This window comes from Danio aesculapii, chromosome 23 (genome assembly GCF_903798145.1).
Source record: "Danio aesculapii chromosome 23, fDanAes4.1, whole genome shotgun sequence".
NCBI lineage: Eukaryota > Metazoa > Chordata > Actinopteri > Cypriniformes > Danionidae > Danio > Danio aesculapii.
In genome coordinates, this window is record NC_079457.1 from 20,961,886 (window position 1) to 20,984,842 (window position 22,957).

A 22,957-nucleotide genomic window follows, 5' to 3' on the forward strand; every position below is an offset into this window, starting at 1 on the left:
TCAAAGCTTGTCCAATCCATTTATCCTACTACTATACCTGTCAGCTGGAACCGATCCTGTCTCATCTTCTTCAAGCTATTTTACCATCAGTTGTACCTGCACTTACTCACATTATTAAAGGAATAGTTCACCCACAAATTAAAATTTTCTCACCCTCAAGTCGTTTCCAGCCTTTATGACTTTTTTCTGTTGAACACAAAAGAAGATATTTTGAAAAAGTTGGAAACCTGTAACCGTTGATTTCAATAGTGGGAAAAACAAATACTATGGAAGTCAACGGTTGCTGGTTTTTAGCTTTTTTCAAAATATCTTCATTTTTGTTCAAGAGATAATAGAAACCCATAAAGGTTTAAAACAAGTAAATGGTAATTGATGACAGAATTTTTAGTCTGAGAATTGAGTCTGAAAGTCTGAAATTCCTCTTTAACACATCCCTTTACCCCTTACTTTAAGATACATGTCCTTGTCGCATTTAAGCAATTTCTAATAACTCAGTTGCTTAAAAACAACAACCTCAAACCCAGCTCTCGTAGGCAGTTAAAGAACAATATCCTTCCTGCCATTTGTTAAAAAACAAACTTTAACATGTGTTGTTTTCAACCAAGTTTCTGCCTTTCTCACTCTGAACAATTTTCTGGACATTAACCAGTCTGGTTTTAAAAGCGGGCACTCAACTGAGACTGCCCAGTCCTCAGTTGTGGAAGCTCTGAGACTGGTATGTCTGCATAAATACTCTGTGCTCATCTTGATGGATTTATTTACTTGGCTACCCTCAAGAAAATGGACATCTTAGGAACCTCTCTCCAGTGGTTCAGCTCGTACCTCTCAGATACGTTTTTTAGGCTCTCTTGGAGTGGTGAATTACTGTATCATCTTGCCACTGGGGTGCCTTAAGGCTCTGTTCTTGGACCACTTTTTTTCTCTATTTACATGGCATCACATTCAAAAACATGCTAAGCTGATGACATGCAACTTTACCTTCCATTCCAACTGACAATCGTTGCCCAGAAATCAGCATGTCTGATAGATATTTTCTGCTGGATGAAAGCCCACCACCTTCAACTCAATCTCTTTAAAACTGAACGGCTGGTAATCCTGGCCAGCCCAATGAATAACAGCAACTTCACCATACAGCTGGGCACCTCAACACTAACTCCTTCCTGGACAATCAGTAACCTATGAGTGATTCTTAATGACCAGCTGAAATTTACAGAGCACATTGCTACAACTGCCTGATTGTGCAGATTTGCTCTATATAAAATCTGGAAGATTAGACCCTTCCTATCGGAACATGTTACTCAACTGGGGGTAAAATTGTATCCTGTCCAGGGTAGAGTTGCACCAGCTGATCGTAAGTTCTTTCTTATACTGAGACATAAAGTTCACACTATAGTCTTAGTAACTAGCTAGTTTGTAACTACCCAGCAGGCACACAACATCATAAGACGTTAATATTAGGCTAGATTTAGGTTGTGATGTCAGGTGACCAAAATTCAATAGCCAGCGTCTAAGGACAACGTTATTTTGACGTCCAATAACGACATCAAATTACGTTGATATTTGTTTGATTTTAGTTTATGTTGGAAAGTGACCAAAATCCAATGTCTGATAGATGTCAGTGGTAACGTCCACACAACGTCAAGGTGTAACATAATTAGATGTTGATATTTGGTTGATTTAGATTAATTAGACGTTGCGCATTGATGTCAGCCTGACGTTGGGTTCTGACGTCAACCTGATTTTCATTTCCAAACAAAATCTAGTGTCCCCACGACGTTGGGGTACAACATCAATATGACATCATGTTGACGTCTTGTGTCTGCAGGTAAATTTGTTCTCACTTCAGTTGCATCACATGTTCTTAGAACAAACCGCAGTTAGTAGGTCGTCCGTAACGTCATGCGTAGTCGCAAGTTTGAAACGCTGTCAGTGATGTCATCAGAACACAAGCAGCCAATAGTGTTGAGCTTTTTCTGCCGGTTCCTCCCCCTTAATAATTCATTGGCTATGGTTTGGTAGCTTGACTGAGCTTTTAGGAACGAGTTGTTGTCAAATCATGTAGTGTGTGACGCACCTCTTGTCGACCATTTACGTAGTGTGAACAACACAGTGATTAAAAGACACCAAATCAAGTCATGTAGTGTGAACGGCACAGTAGGTGCTGCATTTGAATTTAAATGTACTACTCGACCGTTAGAAAAGTATGTTCTATACAGTATGAATGTCAGTAGTATGAATTAAACTCGAACATACTACATCCGCCATTTTGTCATCATCACATGACCTACCCGCGTCAGTTGCGTTGATTCACTCCTATTCATGAATTTTCTCACGTGGCATCATGGGATAGCATAGCGTCCATCGGATGCGTACTTCAGAATCTTGCTGGAAGTAGTAGGTTATCCAGGTACTTCTTGCATACTGTTTTTCGTATTCTACGAACTCGGATATACTACACTACTCAGCATGCATACTCTTTTTAGCGTACTATATAGTTTGGAAGTTTGCGATTTCGTACGCAGCCTAAGTAACCTAGACTAGTCATAGCATTTATATACTGCTACTTTCTATTGGTTTGAAGTGCTTCTTTTATCCTCACTTGTAACTCACATTGGATAAAAGTATCTGCTAAATGAATAAATGTAAATGTCATTTCAAAATTAATTGCAATTATAATTTGGCAACAGGCAATAAAATGCAATATTCACTTCACATGGCCCACTGTTTCAGATATTATTAATCCAACAATTAAATAAAGCCAAGCCATCATTTAAGAGATGCTTTATTGAAAGGACCGCTAAAGCAGCATCTTCTGATGGCACGTCTCACATTGACAGCCCCATCCATGCAGAGAAAAACAGGGCTGAGATTAAAATAAAAACTGGCAGATCTGTGACTGGAGCAGCAGATATAGATATTGCCTGAGCTTTTCTCAGCCAGTCTGTGTACTGACTAGCACGAGCATATATGCCAGGTTTCTTTGGCAAAGCACAACCATCTCCATGACTTGTCACACCAAAAAGGTAAAATCTTTCCTTGTCTTGGCTGTAACACTGCAGAGGGCCTCCGCTGTCACCCTGGATGGAAGATTATTTCAAGAGATGTCGTTAATCGCTGTCTATCACTAAGCAGTTACTCTGCGATGTGATATAATGAGACAACATTACCTGACAGGTGTCGACTCCCCCTGTTTCAAATCCCGCACAGATCATGTTGTCATTAACATGGCCATTATGCCACCTTCTCTGGTTGCAGATACGAGTGTCAATGAGCTCTACTTCAGCTTCCTGAAGAGTGTTGTATAACTTTCCTAAAAAACAAACAATAGCAGTCTAAATCCATCTTTCTGATCAAAAATAATAATACAATGTTAATGTAAAATATTAATGTAATATTCAAATATTTCCCAAGTGATGTATAACAAAGACTCATTTTAACCGTAATAGTTTTAACAAATAATTTCTAATAACTCATTTATTTTGTTGTTACCAAGATGACAGTACATAATATTTTACTAGTTATTTTGCGACATGCTAGTGTTTAACTGTAAGTGCATCTAGGCAAACTAGGTTAATTAGTTCATTAGACAAACGTGGTCTGTTTTGTAGCAAATCAAAAACAATTCATAAGACTGCTGATAATATTGACCTTAAAAAATATTTTTAAAAAAAAGGAAAAACTGATGGGCGTCACGGTGGCTCAGTGGGTAGCATGATCACCCCACAGCAAAAAGATTGCTGGTTCCAGCCTCGGCTTGGTCAGTTGGCATTTCTGTGAGGTGTTTGAATGTTCTCCCAGTGTTGGCGTGGGTTTCCTCCGGGTGCTCCGGTTTCCCCCACAAGTCCAAAGACATGTGCTATTGGTGAATTGGGTAAGCTAAATTGTCCGTAGTGTATGTGTGTGTGAAATAAGTGTGTATGAGTGTGTCCCAGTGATGTGTTGCAGCTGGAAGGGCATCTGCTGCATAAAACATATGCTGGGTAAGTTTGCGGTTCATTCCCAGATTAATAAAGGGACTAAGCTAAAAAGAAAATGAATGAATGAATGAAAAACTGATTTTATTCCAGCTAAACTGAAAAAAAAATCTTAAATATATGCTCATTTTAAATTAGTTATTACACAGAAAATGTAATTAAATGAAGGACCTCATTCAAGATCATGTGACTGAAGTCCTTTGTTAAGCTAACATGGTATGCAGCTAGCTCTCTGCAAATCTCACATGGTCGCCCACCGAAGCTAAGTAGGGATGCGCCCAGTCAGTACCTAGATGGGAGACCATTTAGGAAAACTAGGTTGCTGTCAGAAGTGGTGTTAGTGAGGCCAGCAGGGGGCTCAACCTGTGGTCTGTGTGGGTCCTAACGCCCTAGTATATTGATGGGGACTCTATACTGCTCAGTGAGCATTGTTATTGGGATGAGACGTTAAACCGAGGTCCTCACTCTCCTTGGTCGTTAAAAATCCGAGGATGTCCTTCGAAAAAGTGTAAGGGTTTAACCCTAGCATCCTGGCCAAATTTGCCGTCTGGCCTATGTGTATATATATATATATAAAATTTAAAAACTTTGCATAACCCAAAGGCAGGTTAGTCATTAATGGCAAGCCAAATAAATGACTCAAAAGGAACCTCCTTTGGTCTGACAGATAATGATAATGTGGGACACTTATATTGACTGACTGAGTGAACTATACACTATATAGTCATATTTAAACTTATTAAGTTTTAATTTGCAATGGCGAATAACAAGCTAATCAACTGTGGTATGATTGTTTTTTTAATATACAGCAGGGGTCACCAAACTTGTTCCTGAAGGGCTGGTGTCCTGCAGATTTTACCTCCAACCCTAATCAAACACACTTGAACAAGCTAATCAACGTCTTACTAGGTATACTTGAAACACCCAGGCAGGTGTGTTGGGGCAAGTTGGAGCGAGATTGGTGACCCCTGATATACAGTAATACATGAATAATTGCATGATTATAACTGGTGACAAAACTAGAATTAATTACCACAGGTAAATTAATTAGTGTTGCTAAAAACACATTGAATGGGTCAAAATGTTAACTTTTCTTTTATGCCAGAAATCATTATGACATTAAGTAAAGATCAGGTTCTCTAAAAATTAATTTGATGTGTGAATGCAACAATGCTGAGTGCTTCATTTAGACAAAAATAAAGGTGATGTTTACGGATAGTTTGACATCATTACCCCTTGGAAAATGGTACTGCACATTTACAACATTCTGTAGCAAAAGTCTAATGATGCATAATGCCATTTATCAAACACTGTGCATCTGTGAAAAATTCATTCATTCATTTTCTTTTCAGCTTAGTCCCTCTAATAATCTGGGGTCGCCACAGCCGAATGTACTGCCAACTTATCCAGCATATGTTTTATGCAGCGGATGCCCTTCCAGGTGCAACCCATCACTGGGAAACACCAATACACTCTTATTCACACACATACACTACGGACAATTTAGCTTACCCAATTGACCTATAGTGCATGTCTTTGGACATGCAAAACTTCTTGCTGTGAGGCGAGATCGCTACCCACTGCGCCACCGTGCTGCCCTCTGTGAAAAATTAATGTTCCCGATTGAGATTGCACAAGTAAGAGTTAATAGAGCTTGCAGGATCCAGGATTAGTTTCTAGTTCTAGTTTCTGCCAAAAATCTTCTTAAGTGATCTACTCAAAGCATAACCTGCATCTGGAGTAACCCAGGGGCAAGCAAATTAACAATAAGTTCTTAATTTTGGGTGAATTGCGCCTTTAAAACAGAGATTTGCACTTTGGTATATTTAAACACTAACCTTCCAACACTGAACTGCCCCATCCAGTGATGTAACATAAACCAAAGTTGAGTTGTTTCTCGTCCATTTGATTTTCCAGTATGCACACCGGCTGCACATAATTTGTGAAATAGAAAGGGTGGTGCAGATACAACAGTGCCACATCGTTGTCATATTCGGATTGGTTGTACTTCTCATGCAGGATGACTTTCTGGACAGTGCGATACTGGACTCCTTTTCCTGGCTTGAATCGAGAATTCACTCCAGCCACTACTAGAAGTTTATTGTTGTTTCTATTAAAAAATAAAAGATAATCAAAATGAAACATTGAAATGCATCAACAATAAAATATTACTTTGACTAGCACAGAGTTGCTATTATTGTTTCGCCATTCGCCATAGTAGGCATCCAAGGCTATTGAAATAACTGAACCACTACTGCAATTACATTAGTTCATATTTATATATTAGTTTATTAGTTTCCATGCTTGGATAAAGTGTATCACCTTCAGCTTCAATTCACAGCTTCAGCAAACAACATTTAACATGAAAGAGATTGAACCCTAAACTAAACTTTCTGTGGTTATTTACTCATCTTTCACTTGTCACAAATGTGTTTGATTTTCTTTCTTTTGTATAACACAAAAGAATATATTTTGAAAAATGTTGGAAACCAGTAACCATTAACATCAATAGTATTTATGGAATATTATCAGCAACAATACTCAGGTAGGCTGTGACATTGACACAATGCTCAGTTGGTACTAATGGGCTCAAAGTGTGCCAACAAAATATCCCCCACACCATTACACCACCAGCAGCCTGAACCATTGATAAGCTGGATGGATCCATGATTTCATGTTGTTGATGCCAAATTCTGACCCTACCATCTGAATGTGGCAGCAGAAATGGAGAATCATCAGACCAGGCAACGTTTTTTCTATCTTCTTTTGTTCAATTTTGGTGAGCCTGTGAGAATTGTAGCCTCAGTTTAATGTTCTTAGCTGACAGAAATGGCAGCCGGTTTAGTCTTCTGCTGTTCAGAGATGCTCATCTGAATACCTCGATTGTAACGAGTAGTTATTTGAATTATTGTTGCCTTTCTATTAGCTTGAACCAGTCTGGCCATTCTCCTCTAACCTCTGGCATCAACAAGGCATTTTCGTCCACAGAACTGCCGCTCACTGAATATTTTCTCTTTTTCATACCATTCTCTGTAAACCCTAGAGATAGCTGTGCTTGAAAATCCCAGTAGATAGCTGCTCACCTACTGTATGCTGCATGTTATGAAGGACGAGAGACACAAAGTGCTCACCTGTTTTTCTTGAAGCAGTGAGATGCAGTGATTACCCACCGGTGGCTGATGATGGACCCACCACAAATATGCCAGAACATCTGCTGTATGCTCACCTGCCAAGGCCAAGCACCCTCTAATGCAGAATGGCCCCCTGAAATTCGGGACTGTTTTGGCGGGGTCACCAAAGTTCGCTGTCCACAACCTTAACAAACAAGAACATTATATATAATCAATTCTCTTATAATATTTTTTGTTACATAGCCACTAATAATAGTCATCTGTAAATAATATCAAGCTGTTTAATGCAGCAGAAATATGTTGATGGAAAATGTTTGACTCTGAAGTAGTTTCTCAGATTAAATAAAAAACAAAACAAAATGGAGTTTGCTTAACAATTGGACCCTCTATGAATAAAATTCATGCTCCAAGGTGGAGAAATTAGAGAATGTTGATCAAATTCTTGATAATTTTAAAAGAAAAATACCTGCAATCCCAAAGGGTAACAGACAAATTATAATTAAGACGAATTTTAGGCTTCTTTTAAACATTTTAAACGAGAAAGCAACGCAAAAACAGCAAAATAAAAGCAGACAGAAACGACTCATTTGATTCAACGGACATTAATTAGCTATTCAAGTGACGTAATGTACTTCAAACTGTAATGTTTTGAAAAACCCGGACAACAGATAACATGCAAATCAACACATTTTAGGTAATGCAAATTACATTATACTTTTAAAAATGAACTTAATATCAAATAAGTTTTTAGGCTAATGTAAACGACATTAATAATAATCATAATAAAATACAAACAATTACAATTATTATTTTTATCCACTAAGGTGTTTATCACACATTTAATAAATCAGGGTATAAATATTGTAACGTTTATTAATATTTTTAATCAAGGTCTGTGTTTTTGCTCCTTCAGACAGGCTTTGCATATGATCAAATCCGTCATTCCTCATTTTCCCAACACCTCATATTCGCACCAGCGGTCTAACCGTGATCCTAACGCAACTGAAATTAACGCCTTTTATTGTGGAACCGGTGCTACCTATTGGCCGACACTCCCTTACATTTTGCTGGGAGTCATCAATTATGCAGGGTAACGGTGCACACTGAAGGAAGGTAGCAGCAACAATATGGCGACATCCGCAATTTCTTCCGAATTTATTCGACATCTGCAGTCCAGTGAGGATTTTTTGGATACCCGCTAACGCAATCATAGTAAGTATTATGTTTAAATAACGCACTGGCGATGCGTTTATATGTGCGATGGAAGTCATTGCACTGTCAATGAATGTCGCAGGGATGCTGCACGCTGAGGGGGGTTTACTGCTACACGATCATATCCATATGCACAGTGGTTTTTATCCCATTAAAACTGTAATGACGCTTTATCAGTGCTCGTTAGTTAAAATAAACCCAATTGTGATTGGGTCTTCTTATACCCCCCTTTCAAATAACATGATACGATATAGACACATTCTTGCAATGCAATATGTGCTGTTATTTGTATTTTGCATGATATGACGTGATCCGTATAGCCTGTAGCTTTGCACCCTGAATAAAGGTCTTCATGTCAGTGTTTATCAATTGTCAAGCCGAGCAAATGGGAAAAAATGCACATGTGGACAGGTTTTAACTGATCCATTGTAATTAAGACGTTCAAATGGCAATACACGCTCGGCTGCTTATTGATTGTAGGGTGGACGCAGGTTGCACGGGTGTGGTGTGCTACATTTTCTTGTTTATGTTCCTCGCGAGCAGAAACCTTGCACAACGTCGTCGAGATATCTAGCTGTTGTCGAATAGACGATAGACATTTTCTGTCAAATGAGGCTGTGTGACTGGAAAGATGTTCGCGGTGAGCATATAAAAGGGTAAATACGACGGGAGAGAGCGAAAAAAAGCACTGCAGTATTTTCCGTTTTTCCTCCGTGGCTTCGGCCCGCATCTCCGAAGTCGTCTGGCTGTTTAGAAACGTAAGTTTTCAGCCAAATGAGCTTTATGAGCCCAAAGAATATGTGACAACGTTTTGGAAAACGCTAATATGTTGTTCGGGAAATCTTTGTACTGCTAAGCTATGGATTTCGTGACAGAACATTGATGAAATCAAGGTAGGAGCACTGCGCATTCAGTCACATAACGATGAAATTTGATGTTCATGATACGAGATGTTTGATTGAAGGAATGGATGTTATGCGTTGATGTCCAGCTGTACATCATTTATTGACAGCAATTGTGTTTGTGTCGTTTTTATGTAGCCGCATAAAAGCTTTAAACACATGAATGAAAACGAATATATAATTATATTCACAATGCTTCTTGAACAAACCCTTGTCCTGTCTTCTGTTAATGAGCTGTACTATAATCCGTCTGACATTTTATACGGCTGTCGTGTGTTTCTGTGCAGCCCAGCTCCATATAGTTTCCCTCAGTTATTTCGAGATGTTTCGGCCCACCTCATTCATTTGATACGGATTCCCTCACACCCTTTTATAACCCCCTCAGAAACAACATTAATCCTTACGCTTTTTGCTTTTGGAAGATTGCACTTATATATAATAAGATATATATTTGAACTGAATTAATGCATTTGCAGTGCATAATGCATATATATATATATATATATATATATATATATATATATATATATATATATATATATATATATATATATATATATATACATACATACATACATACATACATACATACATACATACATACATACATGTGTGTGTTAGGTTACCTATAAAGAGCTGTTTAGTATCATTACTGTTTCAATTTGAATGTAATGTAAAATGTCAAAGATAATACAGGCTTGGTTATTCTTAAACATGATCTGTTATGAAACACAAATTACTTCTATTCAAACAAGTAGGATATATGTTTTTATCAAATAACACAATTTTCTGATGATGTTGCAAAGCATATTTACATAATATACAGAACAAAATGCTATAATTGTAATTGCATTTGTTCCTGATGCTATAGATGATGGGAGCTAGCAAAACATTTACCAGTTAGCATTGTACGTAAATGTGTGGTGCTTAGACAACTCAAAATGTGAGTTAAAATGTGCAGAAATGTATATCATTTAAATTAATGTTAAAACGTAATCATTCAGGTCATGTCTGTCATCACAAAAGCCCTTGTAATGCTCTTTTCACATGGTGGTCCTGATTGGACAGCTCCTGTTAGTGAAGTTAGCCTTTGCTCATAGACCATGAAGACACTGAAAATGACCAATTGGAAAGGTGTTTTGATTTGCTACACTATAAAAAAAAAATCCCGATTGCCTTAAAATTTTAAGCTGAATCAAATTAACCTTATGAGTCCATTGAACTTATATTATGTTAAAATGACTTTTAAAAAACATCTTGCGTAACTTGGTTTACTAAGTTACAATGACCTAAAAACATGCTGACAGGACTAACAGATCATATAATTTTTTACAGTGTAGGGATAGTAGTAATTTCATTTTACAGTTTCATTGCTGATGAAAAATAAATAAATCATGTTAACCCAGCCTAAGATGCTCTGTTTTAAAGACAGAGACTGCTTTAAAGGTTGGTCTTGCTACACTTTTATTCCATTGACATTTGTTTATATGAATGTAAAAGTAGGATATCAGAAATTAAATTAAACTCTTAAACCTCACAGAAAGTATGAAACAGTCTTATGAGGATGTTTTAGATTCTGCTTGATTTTAAGGTTAAAATGTAGTTTATTCTGACTTGCAAATTCATATCAAGTGTTAGCATGTGACTAAGTGGAAATGTGTTTTAATTTAAGGATAGTAGGAATTAATCAAAATTTTCAGTTTCAATTCTGATAAATCATGTTAACCCAGCCTAAGATGCTTTGCCTATCTGTTTTAAAGACAGAGGCTGCTTTAAAGGTTGGTCTTACTACACTTTTTTTCCATTGACATTCTTTTATATGAATGTAAAAGTAGGATATCAGAAATATTCCATTGACATTTGTTTATATGAATGTAAAAGTAGGATATCAGAAATTAAATTAAACTCTTAAACCTCATAGAAAGCATGAAACATTCTTATGAAGATGTTTCAGATTCTGCTTTATTTAAAAGTTCAAATGTAGTTACATGTAGTTCATTCTCAAATTCATATCAAGTGATGGCATGTGATTAAGTGATACCTCTTCAGTTAAAATAATAGAAACATTAAATCTGCAATAAAATGGATTATATCACATTCTTGCATACATTTAGAATTTATTATATGTTGAATTATCATTCTCCACAAAGTGGAATGTCATGTTAAGTCAATTGCAGCATCCGTAGATTTTTTTGTGAACCCAAAAGTCTAGTGTGTGAAGCTGTTCTCCCAGCCCAGTGCCCAAAACCCTTTTAAAAGAGACTGACAAACCAGCTTAGGCAGGTTTAAGCTTCTTTTATCCAATTGACATCCATTTCACACCCATGGGACTTCTTCCACTAATGGTTTCTGTTATGTGCCAGTGTTTGTCACATTTCTAGATATTTTTTTCGCACGTTTGCTTTGCTTGAAGGTAAATGTTATATTTACTTCAAAGGCAGGCTGAAAATGCAAATACCATTTTGAAAGCAAACTGAAAGTAGCTGGAGAGAAAAGCTAAAAGTGAGCTAAGCAGCGCTATATTATCAGGATATGGCTTGGTTAAGTGTCTGGCTCATAAGTGCACACAAGCTTTTAGACAGTGTGGTTTACCAGGCCTCCATTCATCCACCCCATTTCCCATTCCACTGCCTTAGGGACGTAACGCATGTCCCAAATCAGCATCTCAGTGGAGATTTATTTTGTTTCTCAGTGAAGACAGGTTGAACTAAAATCTGCTTGTGCTATTGTAGGGGTATCTTCTAATCCACAGAATGCAGTCTACATCCTTTCAGCTCGCAGCACCCTTTCATCTAAAATAGAAACATCCATCATAATGACCCAAAAGAAACATAACACAGGAAGTTATGCAAGCACAAATCAGGGGGGAGAAAAAAATGTCCAATGAATCACTTACCACAAAGTCGATTAATATTATTTCAAATGTAATCCAACGGCAAACATCACCTTCATATGCTCATAATGGAGGGTGCATTTCATTTTTCATGAAGTGGATGAGTCATCCAGGATCTACTGCCAGTCCCTCTTTAACATGCTCTCGATTTAGCAACAGATTGTTTTGATGTGTAAGGTAATATTTTTAGATGCAGGCCTTTGCATTTTTACCTTCCTGTAAAAAGCTGAACATATCATTTTGTGTGAGAGGATGAAGTAACAAGCTAGTATTGTTCAGTAAGATTTGATCATTTCACCAGTTAAATCAAATCGAAATCTAAATGGAAATGTTGGATTTGTGGGACAAGGTTATGTGGGCCCTCATTGCTTTGATTTTAAGTATTGATTGCGGTTTAAATAGTAAACTAAGTTATGACTTGTGTTTGATGAACGAAAACTGAATGAGTTTTTTATGTTGTAGATTGAAGCGTTCAGAACGGAGTCATTTCTAAATGTATAAACATTTTACTATATAGTCTCGTAATCATTTTCTGTGTACAGCTTTACAATTCTTGCGCCATTGGTATAAAATGTGTGTATAAATATTATTACTATTATGTAAATACAATTTCTTTTAAATAAAATGACTTCTGTCTGGTGATTAATGCAAAAAAAAAGGTAAAACCAGTATGAATATAGTCATTCATTCTTTTTCTTTTCAGCTTAGTCCCTTTATTAATCTGGGGTCGCCACAGCGGAATGAACCGCCAACTTATCCAGCATATGTTTTATGCAGCGGATGCCCTTCCAGCTGCAACCCATCACTGGGAAACACCCAAACACACTCATTCACATACACACACTATGGTCAATTTTAGCATACCCAATTCACCTATAGCGCATGTCTTTGGACTTGCGGGGGAAACCAGAGCACCCAGAGGAAACCCATACGAACACGGGGAGAACATGCAAACTCCACACAGAAATGCCAACTGAACCAGCCGAGGCTCGAACCAGCGACCTTCTTGCTGTGAGGTGATTGTGCTACCCACTGCGCCATCGCATTGCCCTTAGTATGAATATATACTTGGTGTTATATCACAAAAAAAATTCTCCATACCAAAATGTCAGTTGGCCAGACAGTGATTAATGTTTTATGAATCATTCAAATATTAGTGTCTGGGACACTATGATCTCAGAGACTGTGAGTTTTTAAAAGCATAGCTTAAAGGTGTGAAATAAATGAATAATGCTTATAAACAGCTGGTCAGATAGTATAATCAAACTGAGGGGAGGCTTGGACCATAACAGTATTTATCACACCATGATTTAAAGGTATAGTTTACCTGAAATGTAAATTGTCATCATTTACCCATGTTATTGCTAATCCATATATTTGAAACACAATATTTTTATGGAACCTGAGAGATTTCCATCTTTTATTCACAAAGGTCATAAGGTTTATTTAAAAAGGTCATAAAGGCAACATCAAATGAGTCCATGTCAATCAAGTGGTTTAATCTAAGAAAAATACACTACCTGACAAAAGTCTTTTTGTCGATTCCAGTGGTAACAGCAACAAATAATAACTTGACTTCTAGTTGATCATTTGGAAAAGTGGCAGAAGCTAGAATGTTATCAGACATGAACATTATTCAGCATGTCTGGGGTAAGATGGAGAGCTTGATGAATTTTGATGAACTCTGGGAGTCCTGCAAGAAGGCTTTCTTTGTCATTCCAGATGACTTTATTAAAACGTTATTTGCGTCATTGCAGAGATGTATGGATGCAGTGCTCATCCATACATCTACAGCTCATACACTGAAAGTCATACACAATATTAATTATTTTTCCACTGCACCATGACTTTATATTCTATACTGTACATTATTTCTGTTAAGTGACAAGACTTTTCTCTAAACAAAGTCAGACCTTACTGTCCTAATTAAATCATTAAAATTAAGGCATGATGATATTTTTTTATGGTAAAATAAGCGTAACCTAGAGGCCTTTGCCTTTCATATAAGCCACATTTGATACCAAATGATCAACTACAGTAGAAGTCAAGTTATTATTTGTTATTCCTAAAACTTGGATGGGCGACAAGACTTTTGTCAGGTAGTGTATACTCTACTCACAGGCCACTCACTCGTACAGCATTGCTTGTACTGACCTGGACCCCCGCTCACACATTTGCCTTAAGAACTGCTTTAAATTCTTTTGGCACAGGTTGAATAAGGCAAAATTTGGTCTATGTTGGCATGATAGTCGTTCTATGATCCTGTTCCACCATTACATCCAAGAGATGTTGGATTGAGATCTGCTTGTATTGTAGTGATAATATTATGGTGGTGTAGTAAACTCATAATCATGTTGAAGAAACCAGTTTGAGATTATTTGAACTTGGTTATATGCTATGCTATCCTGCTGAAAGTAGCTGTGGAATTTAAACACTGTTTAATTCATATTGATGGGACCAAATTTACTCAAGCCATTACACCATCAGCATCATGAACCATTGATAAAAGACAGGATGGGTTCATCCAAATGTCTCTATAGAAGTAAAACTAATCAGACCAAGGAATGTTTTACTTTTTTTAGCTGTTTGAGTTGTAGCTTGCTTGCTTTTCCCAGCTGACAGCAATGGTGTGCTCTTTTGCTGCTGTAGTTCATCTGCTTGAAGGTTGGATGTGTGGTATGTTCAGAGAAATACTTTTCTGTAGACCTCAGTTGTGCTTAATTGTTATTTGAGATATTGCCTGTCTGCCAACTTGAACCAGCCTGGTCATTCCACTCTGACTGATGAAATCATCAAGGCAATTACACCCACAAAACTACTAATCACTGGATCTTTTCACTTTTTTAAACCAATTTCTGAAAACCTTAAACATGGTTTTAAGTGAAAATCCTCATAGATCAGTAGTCTGAAATACTCAGACTAGCCTTTTTGGGACCAACAATCAGATAATGTTTAAGTTAAATCCCATTTCCTCTCTATTCTTATGCTCTGTTTATACTTCAGCAGATGGTCTTCACCCCGTCTACGTGCCAAAATGCATTGATTTGCAGACATTTCATTGACTGTTTGTATAAATGAGCAGTTGAACTGGTGTACCTAATAAAGAGTATATTATGAATCATTTTCTGGTAAAGCTCACATGTGCTACATCCAAATACAGTACATCTATACTACAGAAATGTATTATAACATTGATATTAGCCCAAACACGGATTATCTACAATGTCAAGGTCGTTTTATGAACTCTCTATATAACAACATGCTTAAGGTGCAGTATGTAGAGTAGTGGTTGAACAAGGCATTCTAGTCAATATATATATATATTTTTTCGCCCAACCTCTTCCAGATGACTTGAAGCACACTCAGGTTGCCAGATTGATGACACAAACAGGAGCAAGCATGCCTGATGACTGAGCCTTACACTGTAAGCTGCTCACCTAATGTTTAAGTTTGTAATATTTTTAATATTTGCTAATTAGAAAATACTGAACCTCTACATCTTCGTCTCATTTCGGAGACGGCAACTGTCCTCCGCACGTCGCATTTTGGGTCACGTCCACATACATTGAGGCAGCCTCCATAACTGAAATTAAATACGCCGTGTTTTCCACCAAGGCAACCCGGGGTGCCGAAATAAAAGAAATTTGTAAACTGGCAGTTGGTGGAGTTACACAGATCAAAACAGACAGACAGACATTCTGACCAGAAACTCACTTTTTTCAAGGCACAATAACTAACTGTAGCATTGTTATTCAGATAAATAAGTGTGTTTACTTAGCGTGTTACTGAAATATCTACAAACATATTGTGGTATTTTGATGCTTTTTAAAAAAGATTCAAGAATTTGCATACAGCAACTTTAAATAAAAATCTAAATTCCAGCCTCTGGCAATAATGGCAAATGGGGTTGGATTTCCAAGAAACTTCTGTGTATATTAGAAGACTATCATGCACCCTATGGGCCCTATCATGCACCCGTCACAAGACGTGTTGGCACGATTTGTTGCTATTTTCAGACCAGCACAACAGTAATTTTCACATTTTGTGCCATGTTGTTTAAATAGCAAATCCATTTGCGGCACTTTGTGGACTCATGGGCGTGCTGGTCTAAAAGAAAGTTGCGTTAAGGCGCCTGGGGGGGGGGGGCAATTTGCATTTGTATTATGTTATTATCATTAGCAGTATTATTTATTATATACATATTTATATTTGTTTTAATAGAAACAAGTTTAGATTTGTCCACCTTTCAGGTTTTGGAGACAATTGCATATATGGTGCATAAAAATAGGACGTGTGTTTGAATATAACTCAGTATTTTGACCACACTTTATTATTATTGTTCTTTTATTCGTTTGCTGAAAATTAGAACTGATTTTAGAAATAGTTTTGAAATAAATCGTTGCGCTTAACAAACGAAATGGAATATGTTGGCTAATGGATGTCTTCAGTGGAGTGAGTACAACACCATTTCCTTATACACGAAAGTAAATGAGTAAAGAGTAGAAGTAAAGTAACGAGAAAGTAAAGAGGCTGAATGGAGGAGACTCATTCTTTATCCTCGCGCTGCAGATGGTCTGTTTAACTGTTTTCTCAGTACTTACACTTACAAAGTCCGCCATGTAAATAGCAAATGTGTCATGGCGCAACGCAGCTGACTCTTAAAGGTAATGGGAGAAGAGACTCTGATTGGTTTAATGCTTGTTATGCTAAAAAACACACCCATAACTCATTAAGAGAATAAGCACAACCCTGTTAGACCATGCGCTGGGGTGCAGAGCGTATTTTTCCCTTCTTAAAATAGTGAAAGTGGATTCAGACACGGCCTTAATGCTTTTGCGTCATGCGCTTTATACTTTGTGCTTAGATCGTTAAAATAGAGCCCTAAAATGCCTAATCTCCATTTTTTCTTTCCATCATAGAACTGGCTGCCGTGGAGGGTACATAACAGGAGAAGAAGTTGCTGCAGGATGAAAACATGGCTGCACCCCTTCTTGCACCGCCAGGACCTAACAGCTACAAATACTTTACCAGGGAATCACTGCGTGAAATCGAGAAGCGTATCGATGAGGAGAAAGCCAAGCCGCCACCTAAGCCAGACAACAGCTATCGCGATGATGACGACGAGAACAAGCCCAAGCCTAACAGTGACCTGGAGGCGGGCAAGAGTCTGCCCTTCATCTACGGGGACATCCCTCGTGGCATGGTGGCAACACCACTGGAGGATTTCGATCCCTTCTACATAAATCAGAAAGTAAGTGCAGCATCACCACGTCTCTTTATGTGGCCTGCATTGCTGGGCTTCTAAACAGCTCGCTATTTAGCATTCCAGAGTTTTTCCCAACATTTCTCAAGCGATGTATTTTTGTTTTTGATGGTAACTCATAACTTTCTTTTATTATCCACTACAGTGCAGAAGGGTTTGTACAGTATGTTGTAGATCGCGTATAAGATGCTGCTTTAAAGTCATTAAGGGAGGAGGTCAGCAGTGGTTTGCTCAAGCTTTACAGTTCCAGCTGACAGACTTGTTTTAATTGTTCCAGCAGTAATCCTTTAGAAAAGATAAGCTGAAAGAAACGCTCCAGTGTGTTTAAAGGAGCCATGCACTATTTCAGACCAGCTGTCAGAGTAGCGGTTCACCAGTAAAAGATTTTAGCTAATGGACCCTTTTCACAAGCCTGTTATGACATGTTTAACGGTCATCATTAGCTTAAATCCTTGTAAGATTTTAATTTTATTTTAATTTTATTTTTTTCATTTATTATTATTTTTTTTTATCATATGAACATTTATGTGCATTTATGTATGCATTATGTCATCTTTGCATTAAGTTACAAAAACGAATTATCGCTTGCGCGAGGTGTTTCTAATGCAGCATCTATGGGGCATGTTTTCTCTTCTGGCTGCCGTTATCAGCCTCACACCATTTTCCCCCTTTTTCTGAAAGTCTTGATAACACCATCGTGGAGTTTTTCTTTTATTATTTCAGCAAAGGGGATTGTAAAAATAATTATTTGCTGTATTCTCCCATTCACTACGCTACTGAGAAACGTGGACATGTGAAAAGGGTCCAAATAGGTAATGTTAATGTTGTTGTTTTTGATGAAATTTGAGTTTGCCAGTCATTTGAATGCAAAAGAGAGATATAAGCTGAAATATGCCATGTTTAACCAATATTATACAATAAAAAAATGTGGATAAAAAAAAAAAAGTCACTTATCCTCAACAAGACTAAAATAATTTTAAAATAATCAGTGAAATATTTCTGCAATTTGAAATAACTTTCTATTTTTTTTTTGAAAAATATAATTTATTGTTTTATTTATAATTTACAGTCTTTAATGTAACATAGTTTTTTAATATATGCCAATATATATATATATATATATATATATATATATATATATATATATATATATATATATATATATATATATATGCCAATTTACAAAGAAAAGCAAGAAACATTTTTTTATCAATGTTCATAATTCTTATGCTTTAATTGTGGATTATTTAGTAGAAAGTTCAATACATACATACATACATCATACATACATGCATACACACATACATACATACATACATGCATACATACATACATACACGCATACATGCATACACGCATACATACATACATACATACATACATACATACATACATACATACATACAGTTGAAGGAAGAATTATTAGTCCCCCTGAATTATTAGCTCCCCTGTTTATTTTTTTTCCCCAAATTCTGTTTAACAGAATTTCTGTTAAGATTTTTTCAGCACATTTCTAAACATAATAGTTTTAATAACTTATCTTTAATAACTTATTCTATCTTTGCTAAGATGACAGTAAATAATATTTGACTAGATATTTTTCAAGACACTTATATACAGCTTAGTGACATTTAAAGGCTTAACTAGGTTAATTAGGTTAACTAGGCAGATTAGGGAAATTAGGCAAGTTATTGTATAACGATGGTTTGTTCTGTAGACTATCGAGAAAAATAAATAGCTTAAAGTGGCTAATAATTTGGACCTTTTAAAATGGTTTTAAAAAAAGTAAAAACTGCTTTTATTCTAGCCGAAATAAAACAAATAAGACTTTTTCCAGAAGTATTATCAGACATACTGTGAAAATGTCCTTGCTCTGTTAAACAGCATTTGGGAAACACTATTTGAATTTATTTATTTATTTGAATTTATTTAAGAAATTTTCTATTGTAGAATTTTTGTTATGGACAGATTTTGCTGATAAGAGCTTGCAATTATTGAACAGTAATTATTTTGGCTGTTACTGCAACATTCTGTTGTGTGCTTACCTATTTTGTCTGCATTGTAGGACAATTTTGAATATTTTAAGTTCTATTTCTATTATTTTGAGTAAAGCCACATTGCAGTGGACTCTAAGTCTGAGGCCAAGTTTAAAATCTAATTTAAACATCAAAACATTTCAGGCTGTTGTATTTTAGAACTTAATGGTTTGCTGTAATGTGAAATTTAAAAGAAGTGTTAGTTCTGTTGTTGAGACCTTTGTTATAAAGCCCTATTTCTAGAGCAGGGTTAGGACCATTTTTATAGTGTTTAACTTGTATTGCATTGGCAAATGTGTAGTGTGAAATGATACAGTTTTAGAATGTCATGGCTCTATGCTAAGCTGGAAGCATAAAGCATTTGTTTTTGCTTCAAACCATCACAGAAGAAACAGAAGTGCATTGTATATAAACAGTATTTGAGGGGAAAATGGCAAACAATTACACAAAACCTATTATAATCCTACTGTATAAATCAATTCAAAATCGTGTAGTTGAAAATATATAGAGAATGTACAATGTTACTGTATATCCCATACTGTGTTTATGCAATTAATAACACTGCATGTCACAAATAAGCATGCTACCCAGGGGTTAAAGTACCCATAGTGCTTTGAAATGTGCATTTTGTATTAGATGTTTGACTAATCTCGACTGAAAAATATGGGCATAAAGCAGGACCTCCCCTTTTAAAAAACAGCCAATAGCATTTAGTTTTTATCACAGCTCTATTAAAGAGAGATCAAGAGCATCAAATGAAAAGCAAATGAGAAGCGTCTTGAAGGGGGTGGAGCATGACAGATACTAGAGAGCATTAGATTCGTCAACATTTAATGAGAAACTGAAATATGAGGTGACGTGAAAAAAATTGTTGAACGATTTATGCGGAAGTGACAAACTGCAAGCGTTGGATGTTTATATAAGTTTTATATTTCCTGAATGCAAATTTTGTCACTATTTTGGAACTAGAGTTGGGTATCGTTTGTGGTTATTTCGATACTGGTGCTAAATCGATACTTTTAAAACGGTACCGGTGCCTGAACCAATACTTTTGAGCCACAAATTTATGGTGGATGACTCTAGATTATCATTTTTTTTTTTTTTTGACAAAAAAAAATATTTGAATCATTTTGATTGAACAATGTAACTAAAGTTTACAGCATTTCTTTTCATCATTTGTTTATTAGCATGACTTTAAGATTTGCAGTATGCCACTAACATTACATTACATTTGCTTACTACTAACCTGTGGAAAGGCTGTCATCAAAAACACCTGATTTCCAGGGTTAGGGCTTGTGACTACGTTTGGACATCAGTAATCGGATTATTTGCCTTAAACTGAATAAGACAATAATATGATTAAGGTGGTTATATGAGTTGCTTTTTGAATGTTCCTTTCATGATCCCGTTTCACATGTTATAGCACATAGATTGATTAACAGCATTGTGTCATCACGCTATCCACATTTCCTTCGGAGTTTCATGTAATTTCGGCTGTTTCATTTTTAATTTGTCAACTTTAACTGCAGTTCGGCAGTTTTATTTTTATTTAGCAACATATTGTTTATGTACCATCACAAACTGAGGTAATGGATGAGAATATGAAGGACTGGTGGAAGAGTGTTGTTTTAATGGAATTTGATACTGCACACCGAATAGAAAGAAAAACCTCCTTTCGTGACACGGTTGTCTGCAGTCATTTAAGGTAATAAAAAAGTCACAGTTTACATGGTGTGCTCTTAATCAGAGTATTGTCTTAATCATATTAAAATCTGAGTATTGGTGTCTATGTAAACATAGTCAGTGAAAATACCAGATGATGTCACAAGCTGCCTTTAAGTTTGACGTGTTTCCTTCCCCCTTAATGCAACTTAAGTAAAGCATCTGCTTCATGTTGCTGTGTCAGAATCCTTGCTTGAAAAATACATCCAGTTTAAGCAAATTTTATGAACGCAATCATGTGTATTGATGAATCTGAAGGGAGCCGCTCACCGGATGCGCTATACTGCGCAACAAGAACAAACGCCTAACAACGCCGCCAGTGTTCGTATCCCTCAAAGTTGTTAAGAATTAAATGTTTAGAGATGGTGTGATAGGGGCAGCATGGTGGCGCAGTGGGTAGCGCTCTCGCCTCACAGCAAGAAGGTATCACTTGGTATCGAGATTTTTTTTTGTAATATAACACTGAGTATATATTCATACTAAGGGCAATGCGATGGCGCAGTGGGTAGCACAATCGCCTCACAGCAAGAAGGTTGCTGGTTCGAGCCTCGGCTGTGTCAGTTGGCATTTCTGTGTGGAGTTTGCATGTTGTCCCCGTGTTGGCATGCTCCGGTTTCCCCCACAAGTCCAAAGACATGCGCTATAGGTAAATTGGGTAAGCTAAATTGTCCATATAGTGTATGTGTGTGAATGGAAGTGTATGGAGGTTTCCCAGTGATGGGTTGCAGTTGGAAGGGCATCCACTGTGTAAAACATATGCTGGATAAGTTGGTAGTTCATTCTGCTGTGGCGACCCTAGATTAGACCCCAGGGACTAAGCTGAGAAGAAAATGAATGAATGAATGCAGCACCAGTGGCACCGAAATTCATATGCTGATTTGGTCCGGTACATACCGGTTACACAGATTTTTAGGACCCAACCTTATTTGGAACCCACTAGCTAATAGATATCCTTAACACTAACAGACTGAAACTAACATCTATACATTTTTTATTTTAATTTCGCTTGACTGTACAGTGTGAAAAGTCAGTTTTTGAATACCCTGCAGTGTTTAACATGGCACAAGATAACACCGCATTGCTTTTAGAATGACCCAAATAATATTATAATTTGATTTGTTTCTACCTCAGACACTCTTTATTCACGTTTTTCAAGATTAAGCATGAACATATGGACAATTTAGCTTACCCAGTTTACCTATAGCGCATGTTAGAGCTGCACAATTAATCGAAAAAAGATTGTGATGTTGATTCGACCCCCTAGACGATCTTAATCCAGCATTTCTGTCTTTAGAGCAAATCATTATTGTGATTTAAAAACATGTTGTTTATACTATAAATATAATATTGATAATATATTAGGGTTATCACGGTGACGCAGTGGGTAGCACGATCGCTTCACAGCAAAAAGGTCGCTGGTTTGAGCCCCTGCTCGGTCAGTTGGCATTTCTGTGTGGAGTTTGCATGTTCTCCCTGTGTTGGTGTGGGTTTCTGCCGGGTGCTCCGGTTTTCCCCACAAGTCTAAAGACATGCAGTACAGGTGAATTAAGTAAGCTACATTTGCTGTAGTGTATTTGTGTGAATGTGAGAGTGTATGGGTGTTTCCCTGTGTTGGGTTGTGGCTGGAAGAACATCCGCTATATAAAAAATATGCTGGGTAAGTTGGCGGTTCATTCCGCTGTGACGACCCCTGATTAATAAAGGGACTAAGCCGAAAAGAAAATGAATGAATGAATTATAATATATAGTGAATAAATAGTATGTACATAAGTATTGAAAATATGTTTGTAATTAAAAATGCTTTTAATTGTACGCGTAGATGTT

The 22,957-nt window shown here is 36.8% G+C and overlaps 2 protein-coding genes across 2 annotated transcripts in view; one reads left to right on the forward strand and one right to left on the reverse strand.

The window, feature by feature from the left end:
- Positions 1 to 2,825: 2,825 nt before the first annotated feature.
- Positions 2,826 to 7,635, reverse strand: LOC130217497 (acrosin). Its single transcript, XM_056449608.1, has 5 exons — positions 7,572 to 7,635; positions 7,106 to 7,289; positions 5,813 to 6,084; positions 3,168 to 3,310; positions 2,826 to 3,077 (listed from the first exon to the last, which is right to left on the reverse strand). The coding sequence occupies exons 1-5, from the start codon at positions 7,633 to 7,635 to the stop codon at positions 2,826 to 2,828; spliced, it is 915 nt and encodes a 304-aa protein (XP_056305583.1).
- A 573-nt stretch (positions 7,636 to 8,208) lies between these two features.
- scn8aa (sodium channel, voltage gated, type VIII, alpha subunit a) overlaps positions 8,209 to 22,957 on the forward strand; it is a 96,061-nt gene continuing 81,312 nt past the window's right edge. The window contains exons 1-2 of the mRNA XM_056449523.1: positions 8,209 to 8,317; positions 17,032 to 17,363. Of these exons, the coding sequence (XP_056305498.1) occupies positions 17,088 to 17,363 (276 nt within the window). The 5' untranslated portion in view covers positions 8,209 to 8,317; positions 17,032 to 17,087. The remainder of the gene's footprint in view (positions 8,318 to 17,031; positions 17,364 to 22,957) is intronic.